At 37.6% G+C, this 18,606-nt stretch overlaps 1 protein-coding gene and 2 long non-coding RNA genes across 3 annotated transcripts in view; 1 reads left to right on the top strand and 2 right to left on the bottom strand.

Annotated features, from left to right (window-relative positions):
* EMB (embigin) overlaps nucleotides 1–5,377 on the bottom strand; it is a 58,299-nt gene extending 52,922 nt beyond the window's left edge. The window contains exon 1 of the mRNA XM_082455925.1: nucleotides 3–5,377. Coding sequence (XP_082312051.1) covers nucleotides 3–42 — 40 coding nt within the window. The 5' untranslated portion in view covers nucleotides 43–5,377. The remainder of the gene's footprint in view (nucleotides 1–2) is intronic.
* Nucleotides 1–18,606, bottom strand: part of LOC309657937 — a 1,158,638-nt gene that overhangs the window by 253,371 nt on the left and 886,661 nt on the right. The window lies entirely within an intron of this gene.
* LOC309657945 overlaps nucleotides 1–18,606 on the top strand; it is a 68,024-nt gene that overhangs the window by 19,789 nt on the left and 29,629 nt on the right. The gene's annotated exons all lie outside the window — the stretch shown is intronic.

The raw sequence follows: 18,606 nt of genomic DNA, 5'->3' as shown, positions 1-18,606 counted from the left end.
ACCGTGCCAGCAGGACACCCAGAACTGCGCCCGGCCCTCCATCAATTATGCAGCCCGCGGCCGGCGCAGGAGCGCCCGGATGTGCGGTGGCCACCCCCGCGCCGCATCCTCCCCCGCCTCCTCTCCGCCCCAGCAGGTCAGGGAGGGAGATTGCTAAAGACGCTGGCAGGTGGCGCCTAGCCCATCTCCTGCGAGAGAGGTCGAAACTCCTAATATCTATATATCTATAGATATATCTGCAGACTATCCTTTGCAGTTCATCTGAAGCAAGGTTCACTTATTTACTTTAGTGGGACAGAGGCTGGGAACGCGTTTCAGCTCCCCCGGCCATTCTGGGTTAAGAAGGCTTATGTGTGCGCTGGTGGAAGGCGCTATCCAGCTGCCCTGCATCCTGGACTAATCTGTCTTTGCTCTGCCTACCAATCGCACACAGCCTCCTCTCCAGTCTCTGAAGGCTTAACCGGTTCGCTCTAGATTAAGGTTTCAGAGTCTCAATAGTCCCGCAGTCTGTTTTCCTTTTTCTTTTGTTTGCTTAACCTAGCAGTTTCCGAGAAGCCACGTAGAGCTCAAGAAACAAAACTATGGGAAGTAGATAACTGTGTAAAATGCACAAGCCTGTAGACCCTTGTCAAACTCCAACATCGTTTAAGATAATGTTATCCCTTACTTACTGTAGCTTGGAATTTTTCAGTGCTCCCGACCGACCAAATAAAATAAAACAGCTAAAAGCTACTGCTTTATCGGAGAGGATATGAGGAATCTAATTACCACATAAAAGAGTAGTAAGATGTGATAATTCTCCAGGCTATTATAACACGTTAAAAGATATATTTTAAAAGTATTTCTCATGAGTTTGTTCCCTCTGCCTTTGTCTTTGCAATGTCAGGTTTGATAGTCATAAATTCAAAATATATGTGTCAAAAAAAGGATTGAAAGAAAATGTTAGATACGAATTTTGAAAACTGAAGTGCAAGACAAGAGCTACACCTTATACAGGAATGATTAATTTTTAATTGGTGTGTATTTTAAAAATATTCCTCTGTTTCCATTTTAATATTACATAGGCAAAACTTTGAGGGAAAGTGTAGATTATTTAAATTTGTATCGAGAGAACATGAATAATACAGTTCGTTAAGCAATATTAAATTTCCACCAAGTGCCAGGCACTGTGTTCATTTCTTGTACTGCAAGGAGCACGCGCACGCACACACACACACACACACACACACACACACACACACACATCTAGAGAGCTATTTACCTATGAACTACAAATCTAAGGAAAGCCTCGTCTCAGTCAGAAAATTATGGCTATAATGATTAAACCTTTCTGAACAAAGCCTTGTGAGAGACCCTGAAGGACTAAACATTTTACATCATGACACTCTTAGGACCTTGAGTGGACTTGCTAAACCCAAACTGCCTGATCACTGGTCGCTAAGTCACACCCCTGTCTTGCTGCCCTGCATCCTGTCTCAAGACTAACTACAAGCATTTCCCTATGCCTTCGGAGAGTTTTAACAGTTAAGCACTTCTCAAAACAAACTGAACTCTGACTGACCTTCCCCAATTACTCCAATAAAATCCTTAAGCTCAAATTCACCTTTCTTCAAATAAGCTGACCTCATTTAAGGAAAAATTATCTTCCCAGTCAGCTCAACGTGTTTATGAACAGGAAACAGTGACTTGCCAGGTTGAGGCTAGTTTCCACTTCTCTTTTGCTGTTAGAGCGAAATAAATTGAGGAAGAAATGTAATTCTTGTTTTGCTAAGCATTTTGAAAGTTTTCCCCATTAGTACTGGTTTATATTTATATATTTAATATTTTTTAGCCTTATCCCCAGTCCATTTTTTTCAAATGATCCATATCCTTTAAAACCAATTTATATACTACCTTCCATGTATGGCATTTTCTGATCTTTCTCGTCCAGATTGACCTTTCCCTCCGTGGTGAATTAAATATGGCCACATCTGCTTTGACACTGTCCTCATCATGAGTTATGTTGAAGAAGAAAGAGGGTCCTGTATGTCCTCCCCTTGAGCTGGGTGACTCCTGTTGACATATTGAATATCGCTGAAGTTAACACTGCGTGAATTTCCAGATTCAGACCACAAGAGCGTCCGTTTCCTTCCTTCTTGTTCTTACAAGACAGCTGCCAGGAAAGAAGTATGACTACCTTGAGATCACCGTGCTGTGAGAAGCCCAGACTACATGGGGGGCCTAGAAGGATGAGGTGCCATGTAGAAAGAGGGGCTGAGGGGCAGTAAGGTGTGCTAGTTTTGTGAGGGACCCTTCTTGGAGCCTCAGACAAGGCCCGTTGAGTGCCACGTGATGCTCCTTGAAGCAGAAAGATTGCCCAGCTGAGCCCTGCCTGTACTCCTGGCCCACACAATTGTGAGATATAAGAACACTATTGTTTTAAGACATTAAAGTTAAGGGTAGCTGTGTCACCACAATAAATTATCCAACCACTCTCCTCTGAATCTCCCTAGGATTAATTTGACAATTAACAATTTACAGCCTTGTGACTTAACCTTCATTGTTGGTTTCAACCCCCATTTAAATATTTTATTGGTACTCAACTTATGTGATTATATCTTCTTTCCCGACTACATTACAACTCTTTTCAGTATAGGCAAAACATCTCTTTTCTTCTTCTGTTTTTCCTAAAACTCTGTTTTCCCTTTTTCTATAGTAAAATAATGCTATAAAATCTTTCTTTTTTTTTTTTTCTTTAAGCTGTTGTTGAGTGAAAAGTGTATGACAAGATCCTGGGAAACTGTGAAAATGAGAATGGGAATGTGGAGTGGGTTAGTTCCTACTGAAAATAATACTTAATTTTAAAATTTTATTAGAAAAAAGCATTATATCAGACAGTAATATGTAAAGTACTAAAAATAAAGGTGGGAATTTGCTACTGCCCATTAGTAGAATACAAATCCAAGTCATGAGATAATGGTAGGCAAAATTCTGCAGTGGCCCCCAAGATTCTTGACACCTGGTCACATGGGGTGATCCTGGAATGTGGGCAGGTTTGTGAATATTTTGGGGTAGTCACTATTTTGATTAGGTTACATTTGATAAGACTATTTCAGCAGGCTGGAGGGAGACATTCCTAGTGAGGCAGATACCCTCATGCTTGTCTGGAAAAAGCAAACAGCCACATTGTGAACTAACTGCCCATGGAGAGGGTCATCCTCCAGGAGCTGAGCATGTCAGTCCTACAACCCCAGGGAACTGAATTCTGCCAACAACCAGTGAGCTTGGAAGAAGCCCCAAGCCTCAGATGACATCACAGCCCCAGTCAACACTTTGCAGCCTGGTGAGACCCTGAGCAGAGGATGCAATTAACTGTGCCTGTCTCTTCTGACCCATGGAAATTATGAGATCATAAATTTGTGTTAAATCACTAAGTTGGTGGTAATAAACTAATACAGGGCAGCCCATCAGATGTGATTCTAGTTACATTGTAAAAAAATGATCCTATACTTGAACAAGGTCAGGAATGGGTATGGAAGGAAAAAGAAACCACTTTAGTTGTCTCTGGATATTAAGAATTAGATGAAAAAGTTCCAAAGCTACTCAGAAGTTTATACCATTTCTAAATTGGGACCTATGACCATCTGACAGTCATTTGCTCTCCTCCTCTGGAAGGAAGAAAAAGAATATATAGATATATTGATATATAGGTATAGGTATATATATATATATATATGCACATACATGTGTGTATATATACATGGGTATTACATGCATAGATATGCATGTATATATACACATATGTATATATATTTAATAATTGCTAAATTATTTAAGCAATGTATGGAGATCCTTTGATCTCAGGGGTCGAAGTCCTCTACTACATGCTAGGAGATAAATCATAATTGGTCTAAAACCATGAGTAAAATCTCATTCCCCTTAGCAATGGTGTGTCTAAGGGGAGCATAGCTGATGAAATACATGAGCAAGTCTGCTGTGAATGGCTTCCCTCATCAAAGAGAGAAAAGCTTTAAGTAGAGAAGGCTTTTTGCCCCATCCCTTTGCCTCTTTCTTCCTGCCTTGAATATAACCATGATACCAGTATCAGCGGTGGCAACTTTGCAATGATGTGGTGACCAGGCAACTTTTCCAAGAATAGCAGAGAAGAAAGAAGAAAGAAACCTGGGTCCTTGGTACATCTCTGAGTTACTGCACCAGCCCTGAGATGCCTCCCTCCAGACCTGTATCAAATAATAACTACTGGTTACAGCACTCTTTTTGGTTCATAGCAGTTGAACACATTCCTATCTGTTCCAGTACTTCCTTAGTTTAAATTAAAAGCCTTGCACTTTGCCTTGGAACTCCCATTCTGTCTCCACACAGGATACTCCTTCCACCTCCTAGCTTTAGTTACTCACCTTTTCTGTGAGGATAATATCCAATATCTAAGGACCTTAAATAATTCTTTAATCTACTTTTCAACATCTTCCCCCACCCAAACTATACTCATCCTGAAATACTTAGAATTCCCCCAAAGTTGACTGTTTTGTGTGCCTCACTGACTTAACCTCTGATTATTTTCTTTTCTTTTTTTTTTAATGCTTGGAATAGCTTTGCCTATAGCTCCACTGCCAATTCTCACTTCAATTTCTGCGTGCCCTTTTCTCCAGAAAGTTCTGTTTGTGCCACTTCAGGAGCTTCTTCTCTGGCTTCCACAGCATCTTGTGTACACACCTATCCCAGCTCTTAATGCATTATGCTATAATCATCTGTGTAGTTATGTCATTTAGCTCCCTAAATGCTGAAACAGTGTCTGGTTTACCTTCATGTCCCGTGTGCCAGAGTAAGCAGCACACAGTTGTCACAGAGATGAATTAAAGAATGAAACTCAAAATCTACAGATATTCTCTGAAAAGTAACCATCTCTTGGCATGTCCCTCACCCAGACTCCCTCCCCAGTGATGATAGTTATCTGTGCTGCCTTCTTCAGGGATATTCTAAATCTATGCAAAACGTTTCTGTATGCCTATGCCTTTTCACACGGATGGCGGCATTCCGTGCCTAACTTTTCTACTTTGACAATATATCTATTTCCTCTGTATAGAGCTTTCCCCTTTCAAAAGCTAAATATCATTCCATTCTGTGAATGTCCAACTATGTATTTACCAGGTCTCACTTGACTGCATTTATATTGTTTTAAATACTTCCATTTACAAGTAGCTTAAAAATTAATATCATTGTACATTTCTTTAGTGGTTCATACAAGGGTATACATGTAGAATATAATCACGGAAATAATATTTCCTCATCAAAAGATATTTGTGTTTTAAACTTTGATAGATACTGTACCATTGTTTTTCTTCAAAATTATTAGTTTACATTCTCACCAACAATGAAAGGGCCTGTTTCCCTATATTTTTTTTTATTGATTAATTGATTGATTGCTATTTTTTTTGAATATACCAATATTTTTTAATAACTGTAAATGGAAAGTAACCTTTAAAATTGTAAAAAAAAAAATTTTATAAAAATAAAAAAGCAAAACGAAATTCCATCTCCTCTTTGCCACTGATTGTTGATCTTGTTTAGATACAGTTTTCTTACCTTCCGTGAACCTTTATGTCTGAGATGGCGTAAAAGTAGCGTGCCAAGTGTAGCTCATCTACAAATATTTCCCCAACGGCAGGTCTCAAAAGCCTTATCCTCAGGTCTGTGACAGTGAAGAAATCTCTGAGTTTCTTGGTTGTATCCAGTTGTCCGTAGAGGTCTTCGTTTCTGTGCTAGGGCTTTCTCTAGTTGCGGCAAGTGGGGGCCACTCTTCATCACGGTGCGCGGGCCTCTCACTATCGTGGCCTCTCTTGTTGCAGAGCACAGGCTCCAGACGCGCAAGCTCAGTAGTTGTGGCTCACGGGCTTAGTTGCTCCGCGGCATGTGGGATCCTCCCAGACCCGGGCTCGAACCCGCGTCCCCTGCATTAGCAGGCAGACTCTCAACCACTGCGCCACCAGGGAAGCCCTGTTTCCCTATATTAATGCCAAGAAATCAAATCCTTGATCTTTGCCAATCTGACAGTTGAAAAACGGCATGTATTTACAATTTAATTTGTACTTCTTTATAAGAAGTTGTAAGTCGGGATTAGTATTTTTTATATGTTAAAATGTGATGTACAAACATCGCAAACAACAAAATCCAGTCTGGCTAGTTTAACCAGAAAAATAACCTCTTAAAGTTTATTAGGTCCTACTTGGGATTGTTGAAGAAACAAACTCAAGGATAAACTTCCAGGAACACCAAGAACCATGCAGTATACTGGTCTGATATGGATACCACTGATGCCTCTTCCATCAAACATGAAATGCCAGGGACTCAGCACCTCACATCCACTACTGCCTCCATCACTGATGCTGCCTGTGTGTCAGGAACTTGCTCTTGCAATTCCTGCTGCCACCTACACCAGCCAAATGGGAGAGCTACCCTGCATAAACAAGAGTGCCGCCAGGCTCATCCCTGAATTGGTCTCACTCACCTGGGTGTGTGAAGGGCTAGGGCACATGCCTGAGTGCTAGCTGCAAGAGAGGCTAGTATTTGAGTTCTGATCTCAGTGGGCGGAGGAAGGATTCATAATGTGAAAATTTCCCCAAATACAGAAGCGTTTTCAAAATATAAGAAGTCCTGAATATGTCAAATATTCTCTCCAGTCCTATTCACTGTTGACAGGCAACGCTTCTTCATACTTATTCTCTGAAACAAAAGCAGATACTCCTTCAACTTAGTATACCTTCTACTCATATCAAATGCAGACACTCCATCCAACCCCAGAAATAGGCAAGTCTTGTTAGAAGGGGAAGTCAGATCCATGACTTGTACAGATGCATTCTAAGGCTCTGGGACAGGAACTAGTAATATGTTCATTTTCCATATGAATTTTTGTAAAATTTGCTAAAGTAAGCTATTTTAACTGGAACCACTTAATATGACCATTTATTTCTACTCCAACTTCTCTTGAGTCATACTTTCCCACATTTCAGATGGCATGCTGTGACTGTTTTGGGGGTCCTGCTAAAAGGAAGTTGAATTAAGGATATACTTGGTAGAGATTTATTCTAATATAATTTTGTGTTTTGCAGTCCCTTTGGTATAGAGACAAGTTATTGCTAGCCACCTAGTCTAAAAATGACTTAAAGGTATACAAACCTTTTGCTGTGGGACTCACTCAGCACTGTGACTGAGGAGATTCTGGGCATCCCAACATAAAGGTGAAGAGTGGAAGACCAGAGCCTGATACCCTATGATCACTTGGCACAAAGTGTTATGGTCTGAATTGTGTTCCCCCAAAATTCATCTGTTGAAATGCTAACCCCCCAGTACCCTAGAACGTGAGTGTACTTGGAGCTAGGCCTTTAAAGGGGTGATTAAGGTTAAATGAGGTCATATGGGTGGGCTCAGAATCTAATATGACTAATCTTGGACATAATCCAAGATTATAGAAGAGACACCAAGGATGTGCATACAGAGAAAAGGTCATGTGAGGACACAGAGAGAAGGTGGCCATCTACAGGTCAAGGTAAGAGGCATCAGGAGAAACCAAGCCTCCTTGGGTCACTTGTCACTGTCTATTTCACTTTTGGTGGTAACTTTTCCCAGTATGCCTTTTGTCTTCTGACATTATCACCAAAAATTATGTATTATGCAGTCAGATTAACCAGTCTTTAGAAAAAAAGAAAAATGACTTCTGCTTTTGTCATAGCTAGAAAAAGCCTTCATTATTTTAAGAAAAATACAAAAGTATCTATGATTTCTTCTAGTATTTTTTGCTTTCTCTTTTTATGTTTGATTTTTTGATGCATTTAAAAACAACAGTTATGACTCATCTTCCTGTCATATCCAGTCATCTTTTATTTTAGAATTTCATTTTGCTTCTGCGTTTGGGCCAATAAAGTAATGCACTCATTTAAATGAATTATTCATTTATTATTTGTTTAATATTCCTAACTGTTTCTCGTATTTCATGCTAGCTCAAGGAAGTGACAATGTCTAATTAAAACTATGGGTAAGAGGGCTAACCGACCATATGAATGAGAAAGGAAAATTAAATAACCTGAATATACCCAGTTATCTGATTATTTAGACTGAGGGATGTGAAGATTTCATAGCTGGACTGATTCTCAAGAGATCCCATTTATGTTCACATTTTAGAGATAAAGCAGTTTACAGAAAGCAAAGTCAAAGATGTCAAGCCTGATCCATAAGCTTTTATTTCAACCTTTACAATAGGAGTGAGGGGTGACGGAGGGGATGGCGAGGAAGGACATTTTCCGCTATAACTGCTTTCAAATTCTCAATTTTTATCCAAATGTTTGACTTCATGCAGAGAGTTTTATCTCAAAATAGAGCCAATATATTATTTCCCATGACATTTAAACTGTTTTGTTAAAATTTTTTAAAAATAAGATTGGCAAGTTAAATAAAACTGATTGATCTCAACAACTAGATATTTGGCCATTTGTAGTGATGTCCTCTTTTTTTTCATTAAACTGTTGCCAAGAAAACATATTCTTAGTTTTTACAACCTGTTAGGTGCTCTATAAATGTCTTTTTGAAGATGTGGCATAAGAAATCAATCAATCGATCTATCATTCGTAACCCTGATTTGCGTTCTGATACAAAGCAGCTTTGTAGTCATTCTGGAAGATTAATGGTTGCTAAGGAAAGTGTTTAGTTAATAAACTTAGGTATTATTTAAGGAGCTCTTGACTAAGAGGGAAAGACAGGAAGATTAGCTTTCCTCAATGAAAAAATTAGCAAAAATGGAGATGCCATATAAAAAAAGAGAAAACTCAGCCTGTGGATGAGACAGCCTTGCATGTTCACACTGATTAAGAAAATATGTGGAGGCAGCAGTTTTGAGACTGAGCAATACCACTTAATCTTTTTGTAAATTTGGGAATATCACTTAACCACTCCAAGCCTCAGTTTCTTTTCCCATAACATAGGAAAATAATACGTTATCTGCCAGTGTCGTAAAGGTGAAAATAACAGTTTTGGCAGTATTGCAAATGATAAAACAAAATATGTGAATGTTTGTTGTTGTTACTATTATTATTGTAGATTTCACAAAAGTTATATTTTTTTCTAGTTTTGTGGTGTCAGGGAGGAAAAAAACATTTTTCTCTACCTCTCTAGGTTTTTCTGGCTGGTCTAAGAATGAAATTGACATGAGATAGATAGATTAACAGGAGAAAATCAAACAAAAATTTAAGAACATCTATATGTGGGAGAGACCCAGGAAAACTAGGTCTCTCCTAGTTTAGTTTGGCTAAACTAACTTAGCCAAAATGGCCAAAACCCTCATCTTTAACACCATCCTTAGCTAAAGACAAAAGAGGTTGTTGGGGGTACTGGTTTGGGACTTCAAAGGGGAGGAAGGCAACTGACATGGAGATGAAAAAGCAAATGTTTGGTAAATAAATGGTTTCTGAGCCAAACAGACACAATGGGAAACAGAGCGGACTCTGATCTGCAGGCCTTGCTGAGTCTGCCCACCACACCTAGCCGATATTCTTTGCAGATATCTCTAGCGATAGCACTGTTCTGGGAACAGGCCCTTTATATACATTCTGCAGTTAAGGGGGAGGTAAAAAGAAAGACTTCTGAGTCCTCTGTTTCTTAAAAATAAGCAGCCTAAATTAATCCTTATTCCAAAGAGACACATTTTGGGGTGGCAGATTTTGCTCCCCCACAGTGTCGAATGCATCCGTTTGGAGCTGTGTTTTGTTGAAGCCGCTACCAAGTCACTCTAATGGGTTAAGAAACAGATTTTATTGGCAAAGCATGAAGTGCGTGATCACCAGAAAGAAATGCACAGGTCCTCCAATATGTCCCCTTATCACACAGAGAAGTATTCTAGGGCCAGGGTGCTCTACTGGACACAGAGGGAGGGTTAGCATTCACGGGAAGGACCCTACCCCACTGTTAATAAAGAGCAACCTTTTTAGTGGAGGAATAAAAGATTGCTTATCAACAGGCATTCTGGATTTGGGTAGCTAGCCACATATAGGAGTGGCAGAGAAAAATCAGCTACTAGCAGTCTGTGACCTTGGTGCCCGGAAAGCTAGATTTAGGCACAGCTACTTTTTCAGGGAGGGGGAAGGAGGGTGAAAGGCAGTGCTAGAGAATTCTGTGAAGTCCAATTTAGAAACAGTTAGATCCCTAGATGCCCACTTGAATTATACGTTGCTGGGCAAATGCCCTTCTTCCACCCTTAAAGAGAACTGGAGAAGATAAAGCCGATGGTCTTTGGCCTTAGATCTGCAGACTTGAGGGTGTGGATACCCAGGACTGGATACATAACTTTCTGGGTTCATTATTCAAAAATTACTAATTTCAAGATAATTACAATAGACAAATCAAGTGTGGGGCTCTTCTCAGGGCTCAATGTGACTGTACAATTTGGTTCTGCCCCCATATAATTGGCTACATAGTACTTTACTGAAGATAGGAGGGTCAGTGACCACACACGTAGTGTATGCTGAACACTGAGAAGCCTTTACTAATGGGCCATTACCTTTACTCTCCAGATAGGAGATTGAAAGAATATTTTCAAGTGTATATGACCAGCCCAAGGATCCCTCAAAACATATTATTTAAGATAATCTTCAAGTGAAGTTTAAAGTCAAAAAAGTCCAATACACTCAAAATGATTAAAATAAAATTCTAATCCCACAGTCTTAAACAAAATAAACAACTAAAGATTTCCAAACACCCAAGGAAAAGATTTACTATGGAAAGAGAAACCAAAACAGAAGAAACATCATTTATAAGTAAAAAATATACACAGAGAAAAAATTTCAATAGAAAACTATCATAAAAGCCCTCATATTAAGAGACAATTTTACATCTATGAAAAAAAGAACAAGTTATTATGTAAATGAACATTTAAGAAAGAAAAAGGAGGTCATATTTTAAAACATGACAGACTAAATGAAAGAAGTTTTGGAAAATAAAGTTAAGAAAAATCCCACAGGAAGTGGAGCAGAAGGACAAAGAGAGCTGTAAGAAGAGAAGAAAGATAATATTAAATGATTAGTCCATGAGCCTCAACATCCAAATAACAGAAAGATAGAACAGAGCAAACAGAAGGGAGGAAGTCAACAATGAAACAATTCAAAAATTAAAACTGAAGGAAATGCAGGCTGAAGGATTCCACCACGTTCCTTGTCAAATGAATGAAAATAGACCCACACCAAGGCACATCATGGTAAAATTTCAAAACACTGTGGAAAAGGAGAAAATTCTATAGGTTCCATAGAAGGGGGAAGGGATATGGAACTGTTCAGAAAATAGAATGGTTTTGATGGTCTTAACAGAAGAGAAATACCTCCAAAATTCTGAAGGAAAACATTTACAACCTAGAATTCTGTACCCCGTTGAAAAGTCAATTAAATATGAGAATGAAATACACACATGTTAAAGTATGAACTGTCTCAAAAAATTTATCTCCCATGCATACCTTTTCTCAGCAAGCTACTGAAGAAGGTACTCCTCAAAATCAAGAAAGTAGATCAAATTAAAGGGGGAGATACAGGAACAGAAATCATCAGGATGACATTGAAGGGAGAGCCCAGGATGATAAATGAGCACCGGCACAGAGCGCCATCAGCTCAGATTAGAGTAGATGAGGGCTCTCATCCCCCTGCCTCTGCAACACATCAAGTAAGAGGAAGATGGGAGCCATGAACAATAGATCCAAGCCAGAAAAAGACAAAGAATTCAAAGTATGAGGGAAAAAGGGAGTCCTACTATGACCGTTGTGCTTCAAACCCAGAGTACAACCAGCTCAGACAAGAAAAAGAGGGTCTCCAGGAGGGTTGTTTCCAGGAAAATAATTGAAATGTCTGAGTTCACCTGATGTGATTGACCTTGTTGGCTATTGTATTTAGAGGCTACTACTGATAAGTGGTGGAGGGAAATAGCAACAGATACACACACACACACACTCACACACACACACACTCACACACATACACACACACGAGAAAAACAAAAGGAGGGGGAAAACCAAAAATATTCCTAATACGCTAAAATTATCAGCTGTGAAATATATTATATAGGCCTAATAATGTAAACACTGAATATTTATCAATACCACCAATAATACCATACTAGCAATTTAGCAATAACACCACAAGGTCAAATGGGGTATATTTTGAAAGAATAATTCAACCTTAGGGAACTACTCATGTAATTTATTATTTTATATTAATGGAGAAAATTATACAGTTATCTCTATACATGCTCAAAAGGTATTTGATAAGAAGTCAACATCTATTTTTCTATTAAAATAATAACAACCCAAAAACTTTCAGTAAGCAAGGAATAGAAGGAAACTTTCTTCGTATAATTATGGGTATCTAGCAACAACAAAAATATATATTTAACAGCAGAATACTATAGGAATTCCAAAGTATTCAATAAGATCAAAATAAGTCACAAATTTTTAACTATATGAAATTTAAAAGAAAACCTTTACATGATGAAAAGTGAAATACAGATTGGGAGAAAATATGTATAGTGTATCATCTACAAAGCGTTAATACCCTTAATATTAAAAGAATACTAATAAATCAGTACAAAAGATAAAGCCTCCACTTGAAAAAAAGTGGGATGGGATGCATTTAAGACAATATATAGATGGATTAGGCTTAGTCTTAAAAGTCTGTGTAAGAAAGTAGAGTCTACTGCAATTTCTCAGCCTTCTTTTCTAGACTCCAAACACCACAGATCTCAGTTCATGGCTTCTATAATGAGCTTCTGCATGGATTAGAAATAAAAAGGACAGATAGAGCCATCAGCAAAGTCAATGGCACAGAGACAGCCGGAAAAGTAACCAGCAGGTTCATTCAGATCACGGGGTCCAATGGAGGAGCCAGGTGCCGAGCAAGTACTGCAGGTTCTTTGTATCTTTCAGACCTTTGAGGGGATGAATTACATTCTCCATCTGTTTGTGGCTCAGCCAGGCTCCTTAGGCAAAGGAAAAGAGCTCTATTGTCTTGGCAATGCTGTGAAAAAAACATTTTAGAAATGCTAGCCCCATGGTTGGCAAAGCAAGTTAACAGGGCAGGCCAGGGCAATGGTGTGAGTCTGAGTGAGTTGGCCCCAGAAAGCTTGCAAAGAGAATCTGGAGAGGTTTGCCACAATAGTGGAGCCAGGAAGGGTGGTCAAAGTATCTGCTGCAGCACCTGCGAGACAGAATCACTGACCTCTGTGCCACTGTGATATCCTCTCCAGGGCCTCGTTAAACTGGACAATGATAGCTCCATAATTTGCAGAACCCAATGCAAAATGCAAATGTGGGCCTCTTGTTCAAAAAGCAGGAAGAAGTTCCATTACCAGTACTAAACTATAAAGTTTTTAACTTTCTTCAGTGGTTTCTCCCTTGACTAATCATGTCTTTTTTATTTCCTATGTGATGGTGTTCTAAGTAAAGAAAAAAAAATTTTTTTAATTATTAGAAAGAATTTTACCGTTCGTCGTTAGATTATGCAATACCAGATTAGATGTAAATATAAGAGCATTTAACTCATTTGCAGGACCTCTGAAATTACACAATTCATATTTCATAGCTTATATATAAGTATATATTTGGTTCTTACCAAGTGAATGAAAATGCTGCTCAGAAGTAACTCAAATGTTTTTATTTTGCTTTTTGACACATGCACGTTATACCTACTCTCTACCTTCAACTTACTGATGAGTAAGGAAGGACTGACACATGAAGGAACTAAGGTTTGCCCTATGTTTCCTTCTATGTCATTTTCAGTGTATGATGAGGGCTCATAGTTTACATGTATTGATTTCAAAGGCGATCCATTCTTCCACACATCAGCATTTATTAATGAAGATTACTTGGTAGATTAGTCTTAAAAGGATTATAATGTACAAATAATAAATGTACCTTACATTTCAATATTTAATTATTTTCCTGAATAGATGAGTCTGTTATACATCAACTGTACCTCAGTAAAAACTATTATATCAAGATAATACAATTAAACTTCAGAAACCATGAAGAAAGTGTTTTATATTTAAAGTTAAATAATCATTTTTACTTTAAAATATTATCAGAAATAACTATAAATACATAGCAAAGTTCTTTTTTTTAAAAATTTTCCCCTATCTCATCTTAAAAGCTACAGTATTTTGCAATTTCCAGAGTATTTTCAAACAACTGATCATACCCATCAGTGGCCTTATACTACCTATGTTTCCTATTTTAACAAAGCCATTTATCTTTGAAGTGGAGTAGTTTGAGATCAGATATCATTGCTCCTCAAGGAACTGAAATTCTAGACATCTGTCTTTCAGTTTCACTTCTCTAATCAACTCAAGTTTATAGATCGGGAGACAGGTAAGTAACATCAAGAGAAAGGCAGAAGAGAAGATGGACTCTTGCCAATCTGTTACTAAAGAAACTCCTTGGGTGAATTTGCTTTCTTCCACAACTTCAGCCATTCCACCAACTTTACATACATTTCCGTTAAGAGTTAATACTTGACTGGGTTAGCATCTCTACATTCGGAGTTATTGTTTATTTGACAGCAATAGCCAAATTTTTCTCTAAAATTTATATTTCCCAAAGTTCCAAATAGAGACTGGTCCTAAATATGTATTGGTGTGTGTGTGTGTGTGTGTGTGTGTGTGTGTGTGTGTGCTTGCATGCGTGTATGTAGTATATGGAGGTACTGATTACTGTCTGTTAAGTAGGATCTGTACCTTATATATCTACTACCAATTTCAAGGAGAGTAAATGCAAAAATATTTTATGAAAATTATAATATTTACCTTTAAATATTACATATATTCATCAGATAGCTCTACTGCTACATTCTGCATTGCATATAAATGGACTTGGACTATAAAATGGTATTTTTCTCTATATTCTCATCTAATGAGGAATTTCATCAACATTATACATATATTATAAAAATTTTATACCATTAGACATACCATTAGACTTTTAGCGTGACTAGAAATAGTTATCTATTTAATATCCTTTATTGCCCTGAATTATTATAATTAATCATCTAAAACACTTGTTAAATATTTTGTCTAGATTATTTTCCTTAATTCTATTTTATCTGCAGAAAAGAATATTCAGAAACTCTCAAATAACAAAAGTAGTGCTCTCAGGGAATGGAAGCAAACAAGATGGCCTTAAAATACATAAATTCAGTTCAAATCACACACACCCTTATATAGATTTATATATATATATATATATATATATATAGTCATATATATTATATCAAATTCATATATATATAACAAAAAATTTTCAGTTTAATAAATCTGTATCCCCAAAATATGTGATTAAAGTCAGAATATTTGACTAAAGTCCAAATATTCCATGAAAAAGCAAAATTTAATGTTTATTACCCTTTGAAATATGAAACTATATATACAACTTACAATCAGAACTTTTTTGTATATGAACTTATTAGTGGTATTAAAATAGCAACATAATCCTGTCAAACAGCAGTGGCTGTTCCATCTAAACTCCAACTTTCTCAGTCTAGGATCAAACCTAAGCTTATTTCAATCCCTATCTTTCTCAAATTAAACTATGTAGTAAAAAAAAGACAAACCAGAAATGCACTGTAGTTTGAAAACTACACATCACTGAAGCTCTGATACTGGTTGATTTTTAAAGATATTTTACTAGAAAATAACTTTAAACCTCTGAAAATCAAGGTGTCTCAAAATACAACTACTGCAGCAAAGTCCAGTTTTAACATTGTAATCAATTGTAGTTAATTTGGTTTAAAAATCTGTACTCTGAATAGATAATGTTCTCCCTTAATACTTCTATATTATATTCATGACAGCTTGACTTTGAAATTTATTATGGCTTCTGATTCTGTGTAGTTGTTTTTCTTAGGCTTTTCCTATCTCCCACATTTTGTTATGGAATAATTTGGAATAATATTCCAGGTAATTCTTGATGTGAGAATGAGCTTGATGGAGATGAGCTTCCAATTTTGAGCCATCTTTTTTCCTTTGGAGAGATCCTTCCTGCTGTAAACACTCCATACCCACCCAGTCTCTATAATTTGTATTTTCTTACATGCAATCCTTGTTGCTATATTTCTCTCATATGTATTATTGAATTTATAAGCCTATAATCTAATTAATACAGAAGAGAAATAGATCAATAGAAATATAATTGAAAAACTCTTGATGCCTCAAAATTATCCTAATTGCAGATGAAATATAGAGAAATTCTGAAAATAAGATATCAACGTCTTTTTAAGGAAACGGACAGTTTTTTGCATGTGGATCAAGTCGAAAATTTACTGGTGTTTGATTTACAGGTGATCCAGGGAGAGAGCAGTAGAATGTGACCTAGAACCAGGGCAACTATTTGTTGAAGCAATCCTGACTATAGGTGTCACTAATATTCTAATGGTGGATCAGTATCTTTCAGTAGACTCATATTATAGATGATCTTTTTGTGGTTGTGCTCATTGTTCTATCAGTTCATTGTCATACCCCTTAGATGATGGTTCTCAACCTGAGTTGCACATCACCATCAATTCTGGAAATGTCTGAAACTACAGTTTCACAGTACAACCCAATTCAGATCTACTGAATTAGAATCTTTGGGAAGAAAAACCTATAACCCTTTTCCTACCCTCCTTCCCTCTCTCCCTTCCTTCCTCCAGCTTTCTCTTTCCTCCCCTCCCTCTTTCTCCCTTCAACCATACTACAAGGACAAAAATCACTGATGTAAGATGGAAGAGAGAAACAAAGAAATAACGAAGAAGAAGTCAGTATCAAGAAATCCAAAGCAAGGACTTCCCTGGTGGCGCAGTGGTTGAGAATCTGCCTGCCAATGCAGGGGACACGGGTTCGAGCCCTGGTCTGGGAAGATCCCACATGCCGCGGAGCAGCTAAGCCCGTGAGCCACAATTACTGAGCTTGCGCGTCTGGAGCCTGTGCTCCGCAACAAGAGAGGCCGCGACAGTGAGAGGCCCGCGCACCACGATGTAGAGTGGCCCCCCCTTGCCACAGCTAGAGAAAGCCCTCGCACAGAAACGAAGACCCAACACAGCCATAAATAAATAAATAAAGTTAACTGTTTAAAGAAAACAAAAGCAAATATTCAAATATCCCAGCTCTGAGTTTCTTTTTTAAGTGAAAAATATGATGGTTTATCCAGCCCATTTAAAATCACACCAAACTATTCAAAAACAGATGTAAGACCAGAAAGACAGCCCCCATTTTATGCCTTTTAAAATATGAACATTTCTTTCAAAAGTCAGTGGTCCCTACTATCATTTTCCTGTAGTATTTTTTGAAATTTCTGGCGATGCTTCAGCTGTAGGCCTAATCTGATGGTTGGTTCATTTGCCTACCTATGTTTCTATAATATTAATTCCTTAAAGGAAATTTAATAGTACTGAGCTTGTCCTCAATTTTGCCCAATGTGCCCTGCCTGTTCATTGCTTCCACTGCCTAAAACACCCTTTCCCACCTTATTCATCTCTTGAATTCCTATTTATCCTTCTAAATGAAGCTTGTACATTCAGTAAATAATTACTGAATGCCTCTTTAATGCAAGAATTGTGATTGCACAGAAAATATAAATTGAATTAGTCTTCATCCCTTCACCAAGGATATTACTGTATGGCTGTTGAGAGTGATAAGTAAATAAACAATTACAGCAATGTGTGATAAGGATGATGCCTGAGAACACTTTGGTAACGCAGCAAAGCAACATATAAATTGAATTAGAAGCCCAAACGAAGGTGAAGCTAATAGTAGCACATGTCTGTACAATGTCCTTCAACCTCTCCTCTTAATATTTTTATCATTTGAATGAAAACATAGAAAATATTCTTAGCAAGACTTGAGGGAAAGCAAAGCTTCAGGTGGGAAATCTGATATGCTAGAGAGCTGAACCAAGATCCAAGGTAATGTCAACAGTCTAGGTTGAGGGTCCAAAATCAATGTTATCACATTTAATAAGGGAAAAATATAGTATGGGGTGGAAGACACCTATACAGAAAATATTTTTTAACAAAAGATGTACAGATTTAAGTAAATAATTTTTAAGTCCTCACTGTCATATGGCTGCCTAAAATTAAGCCATTGATTTAAAGTTCAAAAAATATTCAAAATTAAATATTATATACATGAAAACTTTAAGAAAAGCAAGGAATGATAAGCATAAAATTCAGATCAGTGGTTACTAAGAAGAGGCATCGTGAGGCCATGCAAGTGTAATAGTAATGGAAGCATAAGGGCACCAGCATCAGATGGATCAGTAATGTTTCGCTTCATACATGGGATATATCTGTGTGTGTGAATTATTTCAAAATTAAATTAGAAAATAATAAAAACTTAGTAATTGTATTTGTTCAGCTAGAGAAGCAGAACTACTAGGAGATAAATATATACAACTTGTTACAGGGAGTTGGGCAAATGTGGGAGCTGGTTAAGCAGTCTTAGGTGGTTGTCGCTGATTCTAATGCTGGAGCATGAAGTCCACTAGGCTGGTAGGCAGGAAGGGAAGATGGACGTAAAGTGGAGGAGATCAAGGGAAAGTGGGAACCCATAAGCACAAAT

Source organism: Balaenoptera physalus, assembly GCF_965194825.1.
Source record: "Balaenoptera physalus genome assembly, chromosome: 3".
Lineage (NCBI taxonomy): Eukaryota > Metazoa > Chordata > Mammalia > Artiodactyla > Balaenopteridae > Balaenoptera > Balaenoptera physalus.
This window is presented reverse-complemented; position numbering and strand designations above follow the sequence as displayed.